This window comes from Panthera pardus, unplaced genomic scaffold, assembly GCF_024362965.1.
Source record: "Panthera pardus isolate Hobbes unplaced genomic scaffold, ASM2436296v1 HiC_scaffold_25, whole genome shotgun sequence".
In the NCBI taxonomy this organism is placed as follows: domain Eukaryota; kingdom Metazoa; phylum Chordata; class Mammalia; order Carnivora; family Felidae; genus Panthera; species Panthera pardus.
This window is the reverse complement of record NW_026526821.1, coordinates 44,924,926-44,943,682: the sequence shown is the minus strand read 5'-3', so window position 1 is coordinate 44,943,682 and position 18,757 is coordinate 44,924,926. Positions and strand designations below refer to the sequence as shown.

At 39.8% G+C, this 18,757-nt stretch overlaps 1 protein-coding gene across 6 annotated transcripts; it reads right to left on the bottom strand.

Moving 5' to 3' along the window:
- Nucleotides 1-2,464: 2,464 nt before the first annotated feature.
- On the bottom strand, nt 2,465-17,742 carry NAA20 (N-alpha-acetyltransferase 20, NatB catalytic subunit). 6 transcript variants are annotated; one of them, XM_019462394.2, is made up of 7 exons: nt 17,619-17,715; nt 17,217-17,256; nt 12,408-12,491; nt 9,527-9,593; nt 8,690-8,825; nt 3,413-3,558; nt 2,465-2,979 (listed from the first exon to the last, which is right to left on the bottom strand). In XM_019462394.2, the coding sequence occupies exons 1-7, from the start codon at nt 17,669-17,671 to the stop codon at nt 2,894-2,896; spliced, it is 612 nt and encodes a 203-aa protein (XP_019317939.1). In that variant the 5' UTR covers nt 17,672-17,715; the 3' UTR covers nt 2,465-2,893. The 6 variants fall into 6 exon arrangements, with proteins under 6 accessions (XP_019317939.1, XP_019317940.1, XP_019317941.1 ...); XM_019462395.2 differs by lacking the exon at nt 12,408-12,491 and adding an exon at nt 12,905-12,929 and having other exon boundaries at nt 9,527-9,617; nt 17,619-17,709; XM_019462396.2 differs by lacking the exons at nt 12,408-12,491; nt 17,217-17,256 and adding an exon at nt 12,905-12,929 and having other exon boundaries at nt 9,527-9,617; nt 17,619-17,741.
- Nucleotides 17,743-18,757: the final 1,015 nt, after the last annotated feature.

Below are 18,757 nucleotides of genomic sequence, written 5' to 3'. Positions count from 1 at the left end.
ATATTTTACCAGTAATGAATTGATTGGAATCTTTGATAGCTACTTTTTGAATAATTTTTAAAATGCTTTTGGCTTAGGGGTTGCAAGTAATTTTTGTAACTGCTGGATTTATCAGTCCAAACATTTGTCTACATCATGCATTAGGAAATCTAATTGAGGTAATGCTTAGCATCTATTTTAGATGGACCTGCAGACTTTTGAAAGTCTTTTTCTAGTTTTTAAGTTATGTTCTACAGTAACTTGTATGGTTTTTTCATGCTTGTCTTCATAAATATATTTCATGCACTCATCTGAAACCTGTAACTTTTTCCTGTCTTCAGAGTTACACAGACTTGAGTTCCATTCCCAGCTCTGCCACTTAGTGATAAATAACTGAACCTTTATTTTTAGTTTCTTTACTCATAAAATGAGCTTCTGCTACTCATTTTGAAGATTAAATTAGAAAAGGAATATACCTAGTACATAGTGAATGTTAAGTGTTCATTCCAAGCCACTTTCCTAAATCCCTTCCTTCTGTCCTTGTAGAATTGAATGTGCTTGAATTTAACATCTAAACACCCTTAGCTTCTTAACAGTGGCCATTTTTGCTACCTACTTTTGAAAACACTAGTTGGGAAATAATTTATAGTTCGTGTATTTCTGAACAAGGGCTCTTTACCAAGAACGTTTTAGTCAGATTTCAGTTAAACTGTAATCTGTTTTCCCAAACTGGTTGAGCTCTGTATTGGCTTAAGGAACAGTAAAACGTGCTGTGAAAAAGTGTCCCCTGCTCCAATAAGTTTGGGAAATCCTAGATTAAGGGTTAGGTCTTATTAATCAAATCTTTTTGTAGTTCAGCTTCCCAGAGCCTTGTAAATACTACTATACCTTTTGAATCCCCAGTAGCAATGCTGGCATGTTCCCCAACCTTACTGGACAAGGCAATCACGTCTGCCTAGAATACCACAATTTCTAGTATGCTATTATAGAAAGTAGCTACTGTAAAACCTGATGCATGTGATTTACTCTTGGTTTAGAACATGTGAGAAACAAGGTAGATAACCAACTATAATTCTAAAAAAGAAAAAGCAGAGATGGTAACATATTTGCGGACACATTGCTCATATCCTCAAGCAAATAATATGTGCCTTAATTGATCTTATTTTCTTTAATCTGGCCTGATTTCTCAAGCCTGCTTTTTGTTTTGTTCAGTGCCTGAGCTATCTGACTAGAATTGTTATCTTCAAGAATATTTTGTCACCGGTAAAGGCAATTGGCAAATTTATTTACTTGTTTAATTGGGTAAACCTATTAAATTTGCAAAAATTTCACCCAAAGGAATAAAAAAGCTAGTCTGTGTATTACTAAATTTTATCTTGAAAATAAGCTAGTGTTTGAAGGGAGAATGTAGGACTGTCAGGGTAAAAGACAAACGTGTGTTCAGCCTCACTGCTTCAGTCACTGCACCAGTGTCACCCCAGCTGCTGGGTATCAGATGGATTCTGACTATGGAGTCCTGAGGTCTACTTGGTGAGGAGGAACATTTGTGATTTTAATACCCTTTGGCTAAGTGCAGAGTCAAGGGGTAAGATGAAAGCAGGTCAAAATGCTAATATAAGTGACTAGAGTCTTCCTACAATTCTTTCCTGTTTATGCTGCATGCTGTTCTTATGCTTACATAAGCTGTTAGAACATACGCTGTTCTTATGCTTCCTGTTCTTATGCTACGTAAGAACAAAAATTGGTCATGTTTCCAACGTCAGCTCATAATACCACTTTCTGATTAGTGTCATGCATGAAGGAAAAAGTTACCTTCTCATGGGAGAAACATAAAAGATTCATTTCTCTTACTCTCAACTCCACCAGAGTAAGTCCTTTCAGAGGGAAAAACTGTTTAGTAATCATTTCTGTGGAGTTTTCTTTACTAATGTTCACTGGATATTTTCAGATATTACAGCTGAAGAAAACTATACCTGAAGGTAAGTGGTTGGCCCATTACATAGTTTCATGGCCTTTAAGAATTAGAAACTGCGATGTCATTTTATATTTTGAAAAGGCAGGATTTAAGGAAAGTAGTAGGAGAGGAGACAAAAGATGTGGGGCTAACACTATCAAGTATCTGGGAAGAATTTACTATGCAATAAGAAGGATGCGTACGTACACTGGGCAGGGATTTTCATGTTTGCTTTTAAAAACATCCGACTTCAGCTCTGGTCATGATCTTGCAGTCCATGAGTTTAAGCCCCATGTCAGGCTCTATGCTGACAGCTCAGAGCCTGGAGCCTGCTTCAGATTCTGTGTCTCCCTCTCTCTCTGCCCCTCTCCTCCTTATGCTCTCTCTCAAAAACAAACATTAAAAAAAAATTTTTAATAAAATTTTTAAAAAATAAGGCTTATGGAACAAAAGAAACATCATATCCTAAATGATGGCCTTTCTCAATCCAGATTGAATTTTATAAATGACCAAGTTTCCAGAACACATTCATAGGGTCAACAATGCGTTTTATTATACATTTTGGATTTATACATTTCATATATGCTTTTAAAGCTTCAATAACAGATAATACAAAATAAAAAATATGTATGCAGCAGTGGTTCTCAGGCACAGAATTTAGGAGGAGACTGGAGCAAGTTTTTCCCCTTAACATATAGTGAATATTATGAACCAAAATACTAAAATGTTTCCATCTGACCTAGCTGCCTTTTTGACTGAATTTTATTACAGTGAACAGCTTTAATAGTTATGATATTGCTAACTGGAAACAGTAAGACTCAAATTTATAACCTGTATTTTCTTGAAATCTGCAAGACCTAAATAATTACTTTTCTCCTAATAGCGCTCCGGGATCATCCAATGAAAACAATATTGTCCATAAAATATCTGGAGCCTCAGCCTAAGAACCACTGCCCATGGTTATTCAATGTCTTCAGGCCTCACAGGATGAGGTAATGGTATGATGGATTTCTTCTCAGTGTCTCTGGAAAGTGCTTTCCTCATATCTGTTAGGAAGCAAAACTTAATGTAAATACCCAAATATCAAAATATATGAAATCTGAAGGGTATACATATGTAAAGTTCCCATAAAAGGTTTGTCCCCTAGACCCTGAGAGAAATGTATTTAAATGAGACTCTTAGTCACAAGTACTCAGCTCTTCAAACGAATGTTCTTTTGTGAGAATCTCAGTAAAATTAACATCCCTGTAACATAATAAAACAATTGATAGTAATTAATCATTGGTTAGTCAATGTAAGCTAACCAGTGATAGGTTCATAAAGGAGTTAAGGGAGATTTAAATATTAGATAATGCTCAAATTTAAAATATTAAGTCCAACAAATATTCTTTTAAATTTACTGAAATAACTTTCAGTCTGTAGAATGAATGTAAATGTTCTGGTGGCTTCTTGGGGATACTGCCACGGAAGGGAGCTCACCATAAGCGTCCTCGTCAGGCTCCCCATTGCTGGCTGAATAGTACTCTATGACTGTCCTGTATACGCTGTAGCCCAGCTGCTTGTACATGTTGACTGCAACCTGGTTAGATACTCTTACAAAGAGATCAACAAAAAATCCACCCTTTCTTTAATTTAAAAAAAAAAAAAAAGGAAAATGTTAGAATGTGAGAAATCCTAGAAAATACTTATTTTTAAAAACAACACTTGTTTTTAGTTTGCTTTGACTACCATTCATAGAATGGTAGTAATAGAACCTTGCAGCTGATTACCTCATACCAATTTTTACTTCTGAGGATTTATGACAATTATCTCGCAGTACAAAGAGATGAGTTTCTTTTGCATACTAACATTTTAAAACCTAGATTTTCTTAAAAGACAAACTTTAAAAGCATTTTTAAGCCACAATTCTGTCTTAAATTACTGTGTATTTTATATCATAGTAATTGACATGCTCATTTTATCAACTAGCGATACAATACTTTCACCCATACGTGCAAATTAAAGATATTGAACAAGCACCCATGTGGCCATGGCCCAAGTGTAAATACGGGACACTGGTTGCCTGACACTGGCAGCCATGAAGCCCTCAGTTTTCTCTGTCAGTGACAGCCACCTCCTTTACCCAGAGGTCCTGACTCTTGTGCTCATTAGCTCCTTGGTTTTTGCTGTAGATTCACCACCTACTATAGCTTTTCCTATTTTGAACTTTTATCCTTTGGTGATTTGCCTCTCAGTAAGTAGGAGTCAGCCTTGGTGTAGCTGGGATCTTACTTATCTTCCCTTTGTTTAGCATTCCATTGCATGGATGGATATATACTACAGGTTGCCCATTCCCCACAGATAATCCGGTTTTTACTATTACAGACTATGCTGCTGTATTTTTATTGTATGTCTCATGGTACAGTACAGTCTACAACTAGGGGTGTGGTCACTGGCTCATGGGGGCGTCTTCAGTTGCTTTAGTTAATGCCCATTTCCCAATCAGCTTATACTCCCAGAGGAGGGGAAGACTCCATTCCCACAGTACCAAGGCTTGGTTTATCAGACACTTTTATTTTTGAAAATCTCTTAAGTATCACGGGGCAATTTTAATTGGCAGTTCTCGTTACTAATAAGGCTAACTGTATTTTTGTAGGCCATTTAGATTTCTCATTTCGTACTGTCCTTACTGGTCTTTCACACATTTTCTCTCTCTCCCCCCCCAGCTGTAGTTCTCCATGTATTCTGAATAGTTGACATTGTATGATTGCTGCAAAATTTTTCCCAATTTGTGGCCTGACTTGTTATTATATATCTTTTGATGAACAAAGTTCTTTCACTTCAATGAAGTTGCAATATGAACCTCCTTTACAGTTAGCCTTTTTATGGTTTAAGTTCTTTTTACCCTGAGGTCATGGATGAACTCTCTATTATCTTAAAATGGGTAATAGTTTGCTTTTCAAATCTAGGTTTTCAAAAAATCTGGAATTGTGTATTGTAAGGTAGTAGTAATCTGGGAAAATTTTTTCCCATGTGGCTAATTGTGCCACCATCTTTACTGAAGTGTATCCCTTCGTTGCTGATCTTCAGTTGCCTCCTCTGAGGTATGTCAATCCATACATTCCTGCATCTGTCTGCCAGTTCTTTACACTAGTCTAAACTAGTACTCCAGCACTAACACACAGCTTACTCATTACAGCTTGATACCTGGAGGGGCAAACCCGCCCATTTTGTTGCTCAAGCAATCTTGACTCCTTCCATTCCCCTGGTAAGTGTCAGAATCAACAAGTCCCACAAAAAGGACTTGAGATTTTGATTGCCGTTACATTGGCTCTGTGGATCAATACCAGTTTAGCCTTCCATGTTACTACAGGTGGTTATCTCTCCACTTAGGTCATCTTTACGGTCTCTTGGTAACGTGTTAGAAAGTTCAGAGACCTCTAACAGAGCTTTTGTTAGATTCTTCCGAAGGGCTTAATGTATTGATGCCATTATAACTGGCATCTTTTCCTAAATTTTACTGTTTTTATAGAAATGAAATTGAATTTTATACTGACTATCCAACAACTTTAACTTTTATTCTAAACATTTATTTGTAGCTTCTTGTGGTTTTTGTTTGTACAATCTTAGATGTATAAAAATAAGAGTTTTGGTTTTTCTCAGTTCTCATATATTTTTCTTGCTTTTACTGTGTTGACTAGGATTTCCAGTAAATTACCAAAAAGGGAGTAACTATAGGCATCCTTCCTTGTCCCAAATTTCAAAGAGAAAGCATTCAATGCATCATTAATAATATTTACTACAGGTTTTTGGTAGATACTCTTTTTTTAGGTTATGAAAGTTCTCCCCTTCTATACTAACAGTTTTTAATCAATTGGATTTTATCAAAGCATTTTCTGCATTTACTGAAATAACAAATGTTCTTAATTAATATGGTCCAACAGATCTACAGATTTTCACATGTTAAAAACAACCTTCCCCTGATAAATCATCCTTTTTTATGAATTGCTGAATCCATTTTGCTAAGATTTTTCTGGGATTTTTGCATCTATAATGAGTGATTTTTTTTCAAATTTTCTTTCCTCATATTTGTCAGGTTTTATTATCATGGTTATTCTAGTCTTAAAAAAAAACAAACACTGAAGAATGTTCCTTCTTTGTGTAAAACTGAATTTATTTCTTAAATAGTTGGTAAAATTTACCAGAGAAGCCTAACATTCTGCAAAGATTTTTAGGTACTGATTGTAATCTGTTAAGGAAGGGGGTCTGCCTGCAACCTATTTTGGTAGACTTCTCAAACTAAGAACAGTTTTTAAAATTTTCAAAGAGTGTTTGATACATACACATACACACACACATGAGGTATTAGCTGGCCTGTAAAGTCTAGGTATCTATCTGGCTCAGAAAAAGTGCTGACACTTGCTCTATACCCTTAATTTCTAATCATTCTAGCAGAAAGCATGTTTCAAATTTCTCATTATAGTAATGATTTGCTTTATATTCTTTCTCCTTGTATTTTTATCAATTTTCTCATTTTTACCTTGTCACCGTGTACATAAAATTAGTAATTATTACATCTTCCTGATACATGAAATCTTTTACCTGTTATCCAGTGACCCTTTTTTTCTCCGTTAATTATTGAACTATGTGACTATTGTTAATTTAAGTACACCAACTGTCTTTTGGTTAGAATTTTACATGACAATTTAAAAAATTTCTTTCAATCTTCCTGTATATTTAATTTTTACACATATTTCCTGTAAATAGAATATAGTTCTGACAGTCTTTGTCTTTTCAATTTTATATGGTTTTACTGTTGTAAGACAACTTTAACATGAAGTTTTCCCTTAATAAATTTTAAATGTACATTTTTTACTATAGGTAAATGTACAACAGATTACAGAGTTTATTCATCCTCTTTAGCTACAACTTTATGCTTACTGATTTTGCCCCTGCCCCCCAGTCTCTGGCTACCACCATTCCACTCTGATTCTCTGAATTTACCTGTATTAAATATCTCCAATAGGTGGAATCACACAGTACTTGTCTTTCTGTGACTGGCTTTACTTAGCATGTCTTCCTTTGTCTTTTAACTAGAGTAATTAGTCCATTTAGTGTTGTATTTACTGATTATATCTGGATTCACAGCTACCATCTTATTTCATGCTTTTTGTTTTACCACTTTAATCTCCTTTTTCTCTCCTTACGGACTGATTTTTCTCATTCCACTTTTTCTGTTTGGAAATTATAGTTTCTGTTTTAATGTATATATTTAAAAATACATGTGTGTATGTAGCTAGGTACACACACATACACGCACAAATCTGAACTATTCCAAAGTAATGAAGATTTAGAACCTAGAAAAGAAGGGAGCTTGGTGGTTTTCCACTCTGAGAGAGATTCTATCCCATAAATATATTAATCATATGCATAGAGTGGATAGCTAATTAGAACCCATTTCTTAACTCCTTGTCCACCATACAATAATGCCAAATACTTTAACGCCATTAACAAATGTGTGTAAACTAAAAATTTTCTCTTCTTCCTTGTTCAGTCCAGGGAGAATTCTTTAAATTCTTAAGGACTACAATTGACTTCTTTTTCAGCTAATGCTATCTCTTCCCTGAATGATCTCAAGTTCCTCTTGTCCCCAACTTGGCCCAGAGCATTTTCAGGCCATGGTTATTCCTTTAAAACTTCCCTTTATTAAGTCCATTAAGTGGAAAGCCTCAAGAGCCTTTCTCAGCAAATGTTCCCTTCCCTATATTTCCCTATATATTTCTAGGCATTAAGAGAAAAAAATAAATGGCAGCTTGACAACTGATTAAACTCGTATATACATCTTTTACCTCTTTTTTACAATGGGAGCTGGTAGGAGTCTTTTAATTACATTAGTTTTATCTCGTATAATGAAGGTGTTTCACATACACAACAGGTCTTTTTTTTTTTAAAAAGCCCTAATGCTGGCAGTCCCCAAACTGTGCTCTAAGGTGGCCCGAACTCTTAGAGGTGCTGTAGGATATTTCAGATGTTTGGGGAAAACACAGACAAATCTTTCATGTTAGACACTGGCAAACTAAACTACTAGTTTGATATAACTCACAAATGCAGCATTACATGGTGTTACATTCCTTTTGGTGACAAAGTATCTTTATGAAGCCAGGTTTTAGCAGTTCCTATGATTAAAAGAACCCAATACAACCAGAAAATCAGTATGAAAGAAGAATGCAGGTGGTTGTGTCAAATCGGTTTCCAAGGTATGAGAAGTCCTTCAATGCTCAAAAGGCTATAGATAACCAGTTATTTAACAATGAAATAAAAATATTTTTTCTTTCAATTTGTTTATTTTTTTCCAAATAGCTACTAGGTTATCAGGCTATAAATACTTACTAAGCAGTTAGGACATAACTTAAAATTAAACTAGAGGATTTTTTTGGCCTTAGGGGCACTGTGGAAAAAAATAACTGAGACGCCAAGGATGATGTTAACCGAATTCAGGAACATCTGCCACATTCTGCCACTAAAAGAAATCTTGAGAGCTAGTCTTTGCACCAATTGCCAAGCATATAAGCCTATGGTAGGTCACTCACTTTGCCTGAATCTTCCTCAGTGGCAAAATAGGGACTGTACTACTACTATGAATATTTGACTACTGAAGACTGAAAATGAAAATCCTGTAAACTGTAAAGTACAATATTCAGCCTGAATGGAAAAAATCTTATAAATGTTCACTATGAGAAAAATAGTCAAATTATTAATTAAAAAGCAAGATCTCACCGTTCTGAAATCTCCTCTAATAACTCCATAAGTTTTGCAGCCAAACCAAGGCGTCGAAATTCTGGGGCAACAGAGAGAGCTGTGACATGTCCGTGCCATTCTTCCCTAGCTACAGAGCCTTCTGCTTTACCCATAACTGCCAACAAAAGATTGCATTCAGTAATTAAACACATGGATTTACACAAAAATACAGAATGACTGTTGGTACATTATTATTATAAAGGAAACTAATGACAAATTTTAGTTTTTAAGTAACATTGAAAGTCATCTAGCTAATGGTTATTGGTGCTTTTATCTAAATCTCACTTATAATGCTGAATCTAGTTGTAGAATGAGAATTAGAAAAAGGTTTTTTTTTCTTTAAAAAGAGTAACACTAAAATCACAACTAACTGAACATACATTTTAAAAATATCTGCATTTCAGAATCAGAACATATATTTTTAAAATATCTACATTTTACGTAGGTGGGTAGGTTATGTACACACCAATAGATAATGCACAGCTCAAATTTTCACTAGTAACCCTACTAATTCAATGAAGATGCTACCATCCCTATATTATGTACCAAACAAACCATGTAGAAATGTAACATAAACATAGATCTAAAAAGCCTGAGACCATGTCTGTCTGGTTCAGTGCTGTATCCCCCTGGGGCCTACCTAGCACAATGCTTCAAACATAGAAGGTATCACCAAGCTGTCAAATGGTTGAAAAATAGAATTCTAGGCATCATGATTATACTTGCAATTCTGCAATCAATCTAAATCAGTTGAAACCTATACTAAAATCTCAACTGCCTATCCAAAAATGTTCTAGTGGTTGGTATTATACTTACTGTAACCCATTAACTCTCCACCAGGTGCCTCTGCAACAATGAAATACTCTGGCCAGTGGGCAAGGTACTGTAAATAAAAAGGAATCCCATACTAGAGTCTTGTTAAGGAGTGTGGAAAGTAATTGACAGTAAGAAGTATTCTTAATAAAAGGAGTGTTATGAAGAAAGTTTCCTTTAAAAAATATATTACTTTATCCCCAGTCCTATATATGTATAATTTTGATAACCATAACCATGTCAGTACATTAAATATTTAGATTAGCACTAATAATTTATAACAAAATTGACTGAATATATAACTTCAAACGTGAATGGAGACAACACCATGTAATACGAAGCAGAGAACCTGGACTCCCAAGTTCTTCTGTGTCCATACAGATCACACTGTACACAGTGTGCTAGTGACAGTATAAATCTCTGCACAGCACTTACCATCACCTGGTATTTGTTACTATCTCTCTCCCTTTTGAATATGAATGTCACATTCACTCCATCCCTGGTGCTTGGCACAAAGTAGATACTCAATACATTTACTTTTCCATAATTGCACTAGAAAATTAGGGATTAGTTCCTATTTTAGCTTCAGCTGTGTGACTGTGAAAATAACTTTAAAAGTTAATCACTTCTAGAGTCAACTTAACAGTTACCCTGTTGTGTTTCCCCTCCATTGACTCAAATTCTCATTTTCTGGTACTACAAATAAAAGCTGACCTAAGAGTGAATGCCTGAATAATTTGCTCATTATGTAACTCTTCAACCCTGGCGTCCTTACTGATATGTGCTCATTCTTATATTTCTTCTTAGTGTAAGCTTGCTGATGCAATTCTGAGGGGCCACCACCAATCACATTTTTAAGTTCCCATAAAACCTGTTCAGCAATATATTCTTCAAACTTCTCTGAAGGACAGCTGTTATTTTCAGCACTCTTCAAACATAACCCTTAACACAGCAGGCCAGCCAGTCTTCTCACCATGCAGCCACTGACTCACACCATAACTGCCTCTCCTAGGGGAGGAGCCCAGATGCTGTTCATCAATCATGAAGACCTGGCAGATTATTTTCAAACATAGCCTCACCTGGATAATGGGACTTTTACTGTAAGTTTTAAGTGTAACTAGACACATACCATGCAAGTTGATTCGCATCCTAATACTTTACCTTACTATACAGTGGAAGTTTTTCAGCCATTCAAAACAAAATTTTTTTTAAACACGGAGAGGGTCTTTATTTTTTTAAACTTATTTATTTGAGAGAAAGTGCATGCAGGGGAGGAGCAGAGAAAGTGGGAAAGAGAGAATCCCAAGCAGGCTCCGAACTGCATGGAGCATGATTCAGGGCTCAATCTCATGAACGCTGAAATCATGACCTAAGCCGAAATCCAGAGTTGGACACTTACCTGACTGAGCCACCCAGGCACCTCTGGAGGGGTCTTTAAAAGGTCATAATTTTTGAAATACAAATGAAATTCTTGATATTTTTGTTTTTTCACTCAACTTTGTTTCTGATATGTAGCTTTGTTGTTGCCTATACCTATAGTTAATTGTTAATAGCTGTATAGTGCTGTATAGTGTATAAGTGCTGTATAGCACTCCGCTGTGTGAACACTTTAAATATCCTATCTCTTGAAAGAGACATCTGGGTTACTTTCAGTTTCTCAAAAAATCTTTTTAAATTCCTTCATGAATATAGTATAATTCATTTAACCATTTCCTTATTGTTATGTATGAATGTTATTGCAAATTTTTAATATTATAATTCTGTAACACATAACTCAGGGGTTAACAAACATTTTCTATAAAGGGAGAGATAGTTAAATATTCAAGGCCGTGTGGACCATATGCTCTCTGTTGCATCTACTCAAACTGGACAGTCTCGACAAAGCTACAGACAGGTTGTAAATTATTTGGCATGGCTGTGTCCAATAAAATTTTATTTACAAAAATAAAAATAGGCAGTGGACCACATCTGGCCTATGCACCTAGTTTGTCAATTCCTGACATAATTGACTCTACTATTATTTTCAGCTTCCGGGAAACGGAATTACTGTGTATTAATTACACTGCCAAAGCACCTTCCAGAAAGACTGCAGCAAGCAGTTTATACTGTCACTAGCAGTTTATGAAAATGTTGCTCTTACCCTCATCAGCACTGAGTTTTATCATTTCTTTAAATCCTTGATAATTTGATAGATGAAACATGGCATCAGAGGCACCTGGGTGGCTCAGATGGTTGAGCGTCCGACTTAAGCTCAGGTCATGATGTCACAGTTGGTGAGTTCCAGCCCCACGTGAGGCTTGCTGCTGTCAGCGCAAAGCCCACTCTTCAGATCCTCTGTCCCATCCCCCTCTCTGTGCCCCTTACCTGCTCACGCATGCGCTCTCTCTCTCTCTCTCTCTCAGAAATGAATAAACGTTACACAGAGGACTGAGATTTAAACAACAAAATAAAACATGGCATCTCATTTTGGTTTTAATTTCCATGTCTTTTGACCGAACTGTGAGCCTGAACTGTGCCCTCTTTTGTTAAATTATCAGTCAATATTACCCTCCTACCCTGCAATGGATATGGAGCATAAGCTAGAAATCCAACTTTGTTTTAAGCCACTGAGAATGTGGGGTTGTCTGCTAATGAGACATAACCCAGAGCACCCCAACTTCACACATTTTTGCCCATTCTTCTATTGGGGAACATGTTAGATATTGCTAATTATTACCCCAGATCTTCTCTTTGTTTTAGTAACAAGCCCTAGTTTAAAGCTGGGCTCATTCCCAGACTGTTACAGCTAGTAAGTGTGGCATGAAGCAAGTTCTAGTCAATGGGATACAGAAAGTCCTGTGTGGTACTTCCCAAAGGTACTCCTGAAAGGGAAGGTGTCTCTCACCTTCCCCTCTGTTGATCCTCCTGCCAGGAACATGGATGTGATGCCATTTGCTCTGGCAGCTGAGACAGGAATGCCAAGGCCACCCTGGGAGTGGTACAGTGGTTAAAATGCACAGCTGGGTCACTGGTGACTTCATGAAACCACCACAGACCACTCATCACCTCCAGACTTCATTCACATCAGAGAGTAATAACCCATCTTGCTGAAGTCACTGCTTTCTGTTGCATGGAGCCATTCTTCCTACCCAGGGGCAAGGTAGGCAGTGTTGCTGCACTGCTGAAGATTTAGGAGGTCATTATACTAGCAGCTTGTCAGGCAGATTTAAGACAACTCTTGTTCCCAGTTTGTTTTTTTTAAGTGCTTTCACTATTGCTTATGTTTCCAGGATTACAAGTTTTAAAGTTTTTCTATACTCAAGCCTGTTTTTTCCTTTGTTCCTCCATGTTCCTTACTCCTAGTAAGCCTTCATTTAACTTTTTTTTTTTTTAAAAGGATACAGTTTCTGTAAGTGGATCCAAGTTACTAAAAGAAACAAAAGAAATGTCAATAGTAAGCAGTGTTGACAAAACCAGTTTAAATAAGACACTGAAACTGAAAACATGCACAAGGAACACAAAACATGCCAAATCCACAACTTTAAAACCAAATTTAGGGGTAAGGAGGATGGTGTAAGCTACCTAATGGCCAAACTGAGCCATCACAGCCACTATAAAGATACCTATACGTTTTCATTTAACTGTTTCTTCCTTTACAAATTACTTTCTATTTAAAACATCTGATCAAAACCTTCCATTTTCTAAATGACAATAAATCATTAATGGAACTGGAGCCCAACCAGACATGTAAATCACAAACAGAAGGTAAAACCAGCTCCTGCAGCATCTGGCAGGGGTCCCTCCAGCCAGTCTCTAGGCCTTCCCTGACAACTCCTTTCTCCTTTATTCCATCTACTCAGTGTGGGCCTCTCACCACTAGGTGTTTGCTCCCCTCTCTTCTACATTCTCACCTCCTCTTCCCATCACCCCATCCCTAAACTTTTGGAGGGAGACTCCTGGATCTGACTCTGGTGCGCTCAGCACTTGTTTTTCTAGTGTATCAGATCACAACAGTCCCAAATCAGCAGTTCTTACAATGCACCTATGGTCTGTCTACAAAGAGCTCTGCCCCTCACTTTCCTATTCAGTTAATGGAACCACTATTTTGCCAGACTCAAAACCAGCCACCTGAAAATCTACCTCTTGTGTACCCAGTCAGATTCTTTCTTGGGACCCTTACCAATGCACTTCTCTAGGCCAGCAGTTCTCAACCTTTTCGGTTTCAGAACCAATTTACACTCAAAAACTAATAAGGATCCCCAAAGAACTTCTGTTTATGTGGATTATATCTATTGATATTTAAATTTTTAATATTCATTTTAAAATAATAAATCAATTACATGTTAATAAAACCTTTTTTTTTTTTTTTAACTGAAAAGTCATCCTACTTTCAAGAGCAAAATTTAGGGGCACCTGGGTGGCTCAGTCGGTTAAGCATCCGACTTCGGCTCAGGTCATGATCTTGGGGTTCGTGAATTTGAGCCCCAGGTGTGCTGTGCCCACTCTGTGCTGACAGCTGGGAGCATGGAGCAAGCCTGCTACCGGACTGTGTGTCTCCCTCTGTCTCCACCCCTCCCCCGCTCATGCTGTGTCTCTCAAAAATAAACACTTAAAAAAAATTTTTTTTAAAGTACAAAATTTAGCGACAAGAGTGGCATGGTTTTAACAATTTTACAGATCTTCTTAATGTCTAGCTTAAGAGAAGGCAGATGGATTCTCATCTGTGTCTGTACTGCTTGGTACTGCAAGTCACACAACTGGAAACTCCACTGTGCACTTGTGAGACAATGAAAAAGGCAAAAAACCCATCTTAGTGTTATCCCGAAAATCACTTTGACCCTGCAGAAGCTTGAAAAGCCCCAGCCACAGCTGATCACTGCTCCACACAGTGTGGGAATACACTCTCCCACACCTCTCAACGACTACTTTATAAGCCTCTCATCTTGCCTCAACTCTCCAAGGCCACCCCTTTCCAATCTCGGCTGCTTCCTGTTTCACACAGAGAATACACAACAGCAGGCACAAAGCTTCACCAAGATCCCACCACCAAACCCACCCACCTGTACCTCAAGCGTCTGTGCCCCTCTCTACTCGCTCTCCTGTGCCCATGCCTGGACTGCTGGTGAGCAGATCCACCCCCTCAGTGCCCAGGTTCCTGCTCCCACAGTTCTCCTCTCCTGGGATAATCGTACACACACACTGCACATTTAGCCGTCAGCAGCTCTTTACATGGCTCCTCACTCCCTCCACTTGAAATGCTCTCCTTGCTCAGCTTCTCAGACCCAGTACTGGCTTTTTCTCCCAACTCACCGGGCCACCAGGTCTCCTTCAACACTTGACACCTAAGGCACCGTCCTGGAGCCTCTTTTTTCCTATCCACAGTCATTCCACCACTGATGTCACCTCTCCTCTCAGTTTTTGTTTTCTGTTTGAACATTTATTTATTTAAGTCATCCCTACACTCAGCGTGGGGCTTGAACTCACAACCCCGACATCAAGAGTCACACGCTCTTCTGACTGGGCCAGTCAGGGGCCCCTAATCTCCTGGTTTTAATACCATCTACATAATGTTGCCTCCCTCCACCCAAATTTCTATGTTTAGCCCAAACTTCCCCACCTGGGTATCTCAATGCACTTCGCAGAGGAGCCCAACTCCTAGGAGAGCCTCTCCAAGATCTAGCCCTGTGACTCTGACCTCATCTCCTCACGCTCCCACTCTCACTCTGTTCCAGCCACCCTGGCTGCCTCCTCCAGTCAGAAACAGGTACCTATGCACTTACCAATCCCTCTGCCTGGAAGTTCTCCTGCCCCCAATATCCACCGGACTCACTCCCTCATCTCCCTAGGTCTTTCTGCAGTGACACCTACCCTAAACACTTCCCTAAAGCTGAATCCCCACTCACTCCCTATTTCCCTTCCCTGTTTTCATGTTTTTCTTTGGACTGAATAATAAGTTCTACAGTCGTACTTCCTTTCCCCCCCCCCCCCCACTCCAAAATGTAAATTCCATAAAGGTAACATTTTTTTGCTTTGTTCATTGCTGTGTCTCTAGCACTGATGCACAGTAGGCATGAAGATATCTATCCAAAAATGAGTAAAACACCTGTTGAGTTAACCGCAGTGCTTCTACATCCACGGCATCTTCACTTCCTACTGCAGCACCCTCATCCAGTGATTCTCAGTGTTCTCTGTGAAAGTGCCCTAATCAAAGTGTGCAGTTGGAGGACATGGGAAGAGGAGTTCCCAATGGCATATTCTGAAGGGGCCTTAACAAACTAGACAGTTCTTTGACATCTAAAGTTTTATTGTAAGTGTTCGTGCTTATTTTCTTTCTTCTGTATTCATTTTCATATAAAATTAGGGCTAAGCCTCCCCAGATCTACAGTTAAAACAAGGTTTTGCCCTGTACACTCTTGAAGCTTCAAGGCGCCTTGCCCCCCCCCCCCCCCCCCAACGGCACCTCCCAGACCCAAACCTCTGCCAAGTCATCATCTCTAGGCCCTTGCCAGGACATCCTAAGTGGCTCACCTGCCTGGTATACCCCCTCTAATCGCCTCACATTCCACACAGCTCTGTGGTGAAGAGCTAGGGCTCCAGAGCACTGGCCCTTAAACAGCCGACGATTTGCATTTTCCAAGGGTTCCCTGGTGGTCGGGGACCACTCTGAAAGAACCACTGTTCTACAGCCGATCTCCTGGATTAGATTCCCTGCTTCACCCACTCCCACCACAGGGCTCTATCACCTGGGGCAACTGACTTGAACTCTCAGTACCTTAGTTGACTCATACAAAAAAATGGGGATACTGAGAGCACCTTCTTCAGAGAACTGAGGATTACATGGGTTATTACAAGTGCCAGCACCCATCAGGCACAGCGGGAGCTCAACACAACTCACCTGAGTTACACTGCTTTGTGGGAGAGGCTCATTAGAAAATTCTTCCCAACTAACAAACAAGTCTGAACCCTCCAGCGACGGAGCAAAAGTCCAGTTTCACCAGTTCCTCTGGCCGCTCAGAGAAACCCCCTACCACAGTCACACTTGTCTCTCAGTTGTCTGGCCACACTCTAGGTTTTCTCACCTTCACACCTGCTTCCTTCTCCAGAACTTCCTCATCACTGCCAACATTTTATCCATCCTTCAAGGCTCACTCCCTCTTTAAAAGGTTTCTAGCCAACTCCTCTCAACTTCTTGCCATTCTCTTGACACTTGAATCTGACCCACCCAGCTGTCTTGAAAGTGGATCTGGGATTGGTTGGTAGGTAGGTAGGTGGGTGGATGGACAGATAGATGTATGAGAAAGTCAACATTAACAAAACGCTTAACTGTAGAATCCAGCAGATGTGTCTTTAGATGTTCAGGGTAAAATTCTGTCGACGTTTTAAATGTTCAGAAACTTCCACAATAAAGTCTTTTCTTAAAAAAAAAAAAAAAATGTGCCTGCAAGTCACAGGTCCTGCCTTAACACGGACTAAAAGAAAGTACACACAGAGGGTCTCCACCAGCATGTGCCCTATGCCCCGACTCCTCACAACACAAAGTTTTCCAGGCTGGATGCGCCGCTTTGGTAACAAAACGCACAAAAACCAACCCGGACTGAGAAAGGAACGGCGGCGGTCGATGCCACCATCACAAGGTTTCACTCGGGTACTGATTAACCATCACCAGGTGGGCTGCACAACGTCCGTATTCCCAAAAAAACACTTAGCTGTTGACCTCGCAACGACCTCCGCGGCGGGCGCCTCGGTGCTGTCCGCTGCACAGAAGACGAAGCCGAGTCAGCTGGCCGGATGTTGGCTGCAGGCGGCAGAACCAGAGCTGGGCTCGGGCCGCTCCCCCACCTCCTACCACTCGCGCGGGCGCGTCGGGACAGCCATCGCGACAGGAAGCCCGCGCACTGCCCCGGCCCCAACGAGCACGCAAGGATGCAGGATGAAGTCTCAGCACCTCAGCCAAGGTCAGCGGGGAGCTCCGCACGTCCGTCCCCGCCCCGGCTCTGACCCCGCGGCCCCTAGGGAGGCGCCAATGGCGGCCGGCGGGGGTGGCTCCCGCGGGCGCGGGCCCTGGCCCGGGAGAGGGGATGCAGCCACCAGCGTCAGCCCCGGGGGCCTCACTCACATGTTGTTGAAGCGGAACAGGTCATCGCACGTGAAAGCCCGGAGCGTGGTCATCGCGCCGCCGCCGCCGCCGAGGCCGGCTTGCCGCGAGCCCCGCCCGCCCTGCCGGTAGTCGCTTTGCGCGGGTCACCGTGGGGCGGGGCAGGGAATTGCTTCCGGGCCACGAGTTGCTTGGCAACCAAGGTGGCAACACCGCTCCCTCTGGCGGCCGGCGTCTGGAATTGCAGTGTCATTCTTGTAAAGTCGCCGGGTTCTCACCTTTTGGAACCTCAAAACTACTCTGCGGGAGTGAGTGAAAGAAATAGGTAGTGTGATCTCCTAGGAAGGAAACGAAAAGCTGACCGGGGCTAGGAAGCCACCACTGAAAAGCGGGGTTCAGGACCACTTGGGTGCCCGGTAATAAATGAGAATGGAAGTGGAGCCAAATGGGAGAATTCATGCATGATTCAGCGCTGCCTGTCCCAGTGATGTGTAATCTCAAATCTTCTACTACCACGTTTAGGAACATAAAGAGAAAGGTGAAATGAGTTGTAATAGTAGATGTTATTTTACCCAGCATATAAAAAATATTGTCATTTTACATGTAATTAATAAAAAAAAATATTAATGGAATGTTTTACTTTTTTGTTGTTGTTGGACTAAGTCTTTGAAATCTGGTGTGTATTTTACATTTGCAGTACATTTCAATCTGGGAGCTGAACTGAAATCGGAAATACTTGTTCTGTGTTTAGATTTCATCAAATGTATACATAAAATGTATGGTTAAAAGCAGATTCTCATACTCAAACTGTGCCAATCATACTAAGTTTTCAAATAACCTAAAGGAATAATCAGTTTTCAAATTTAAATTTACATTAAAGTTAAACGAAGTTAAACATTTCATTCTTCAGTAGCATAAGCTACATTTCTAGCACTCAGTAGCCTCATAGGTAGTGGCTGCCACCATATTGGATAGTACAGGTCCAAAGGCTAAGAAATGTCCTGCCTACTTATGGAGGTTCTCACCCCTCTCTCCTTTGTTAAGCAATTACTGAGTTGGTCTTGAGGGACATATTGCAGAGGTCAAACTAACCCATACCACTCCTCAATAAGTCTGAATTCCTAGGTCTTCACATCTAACTGCCCTGGAGCCCAAGGCTC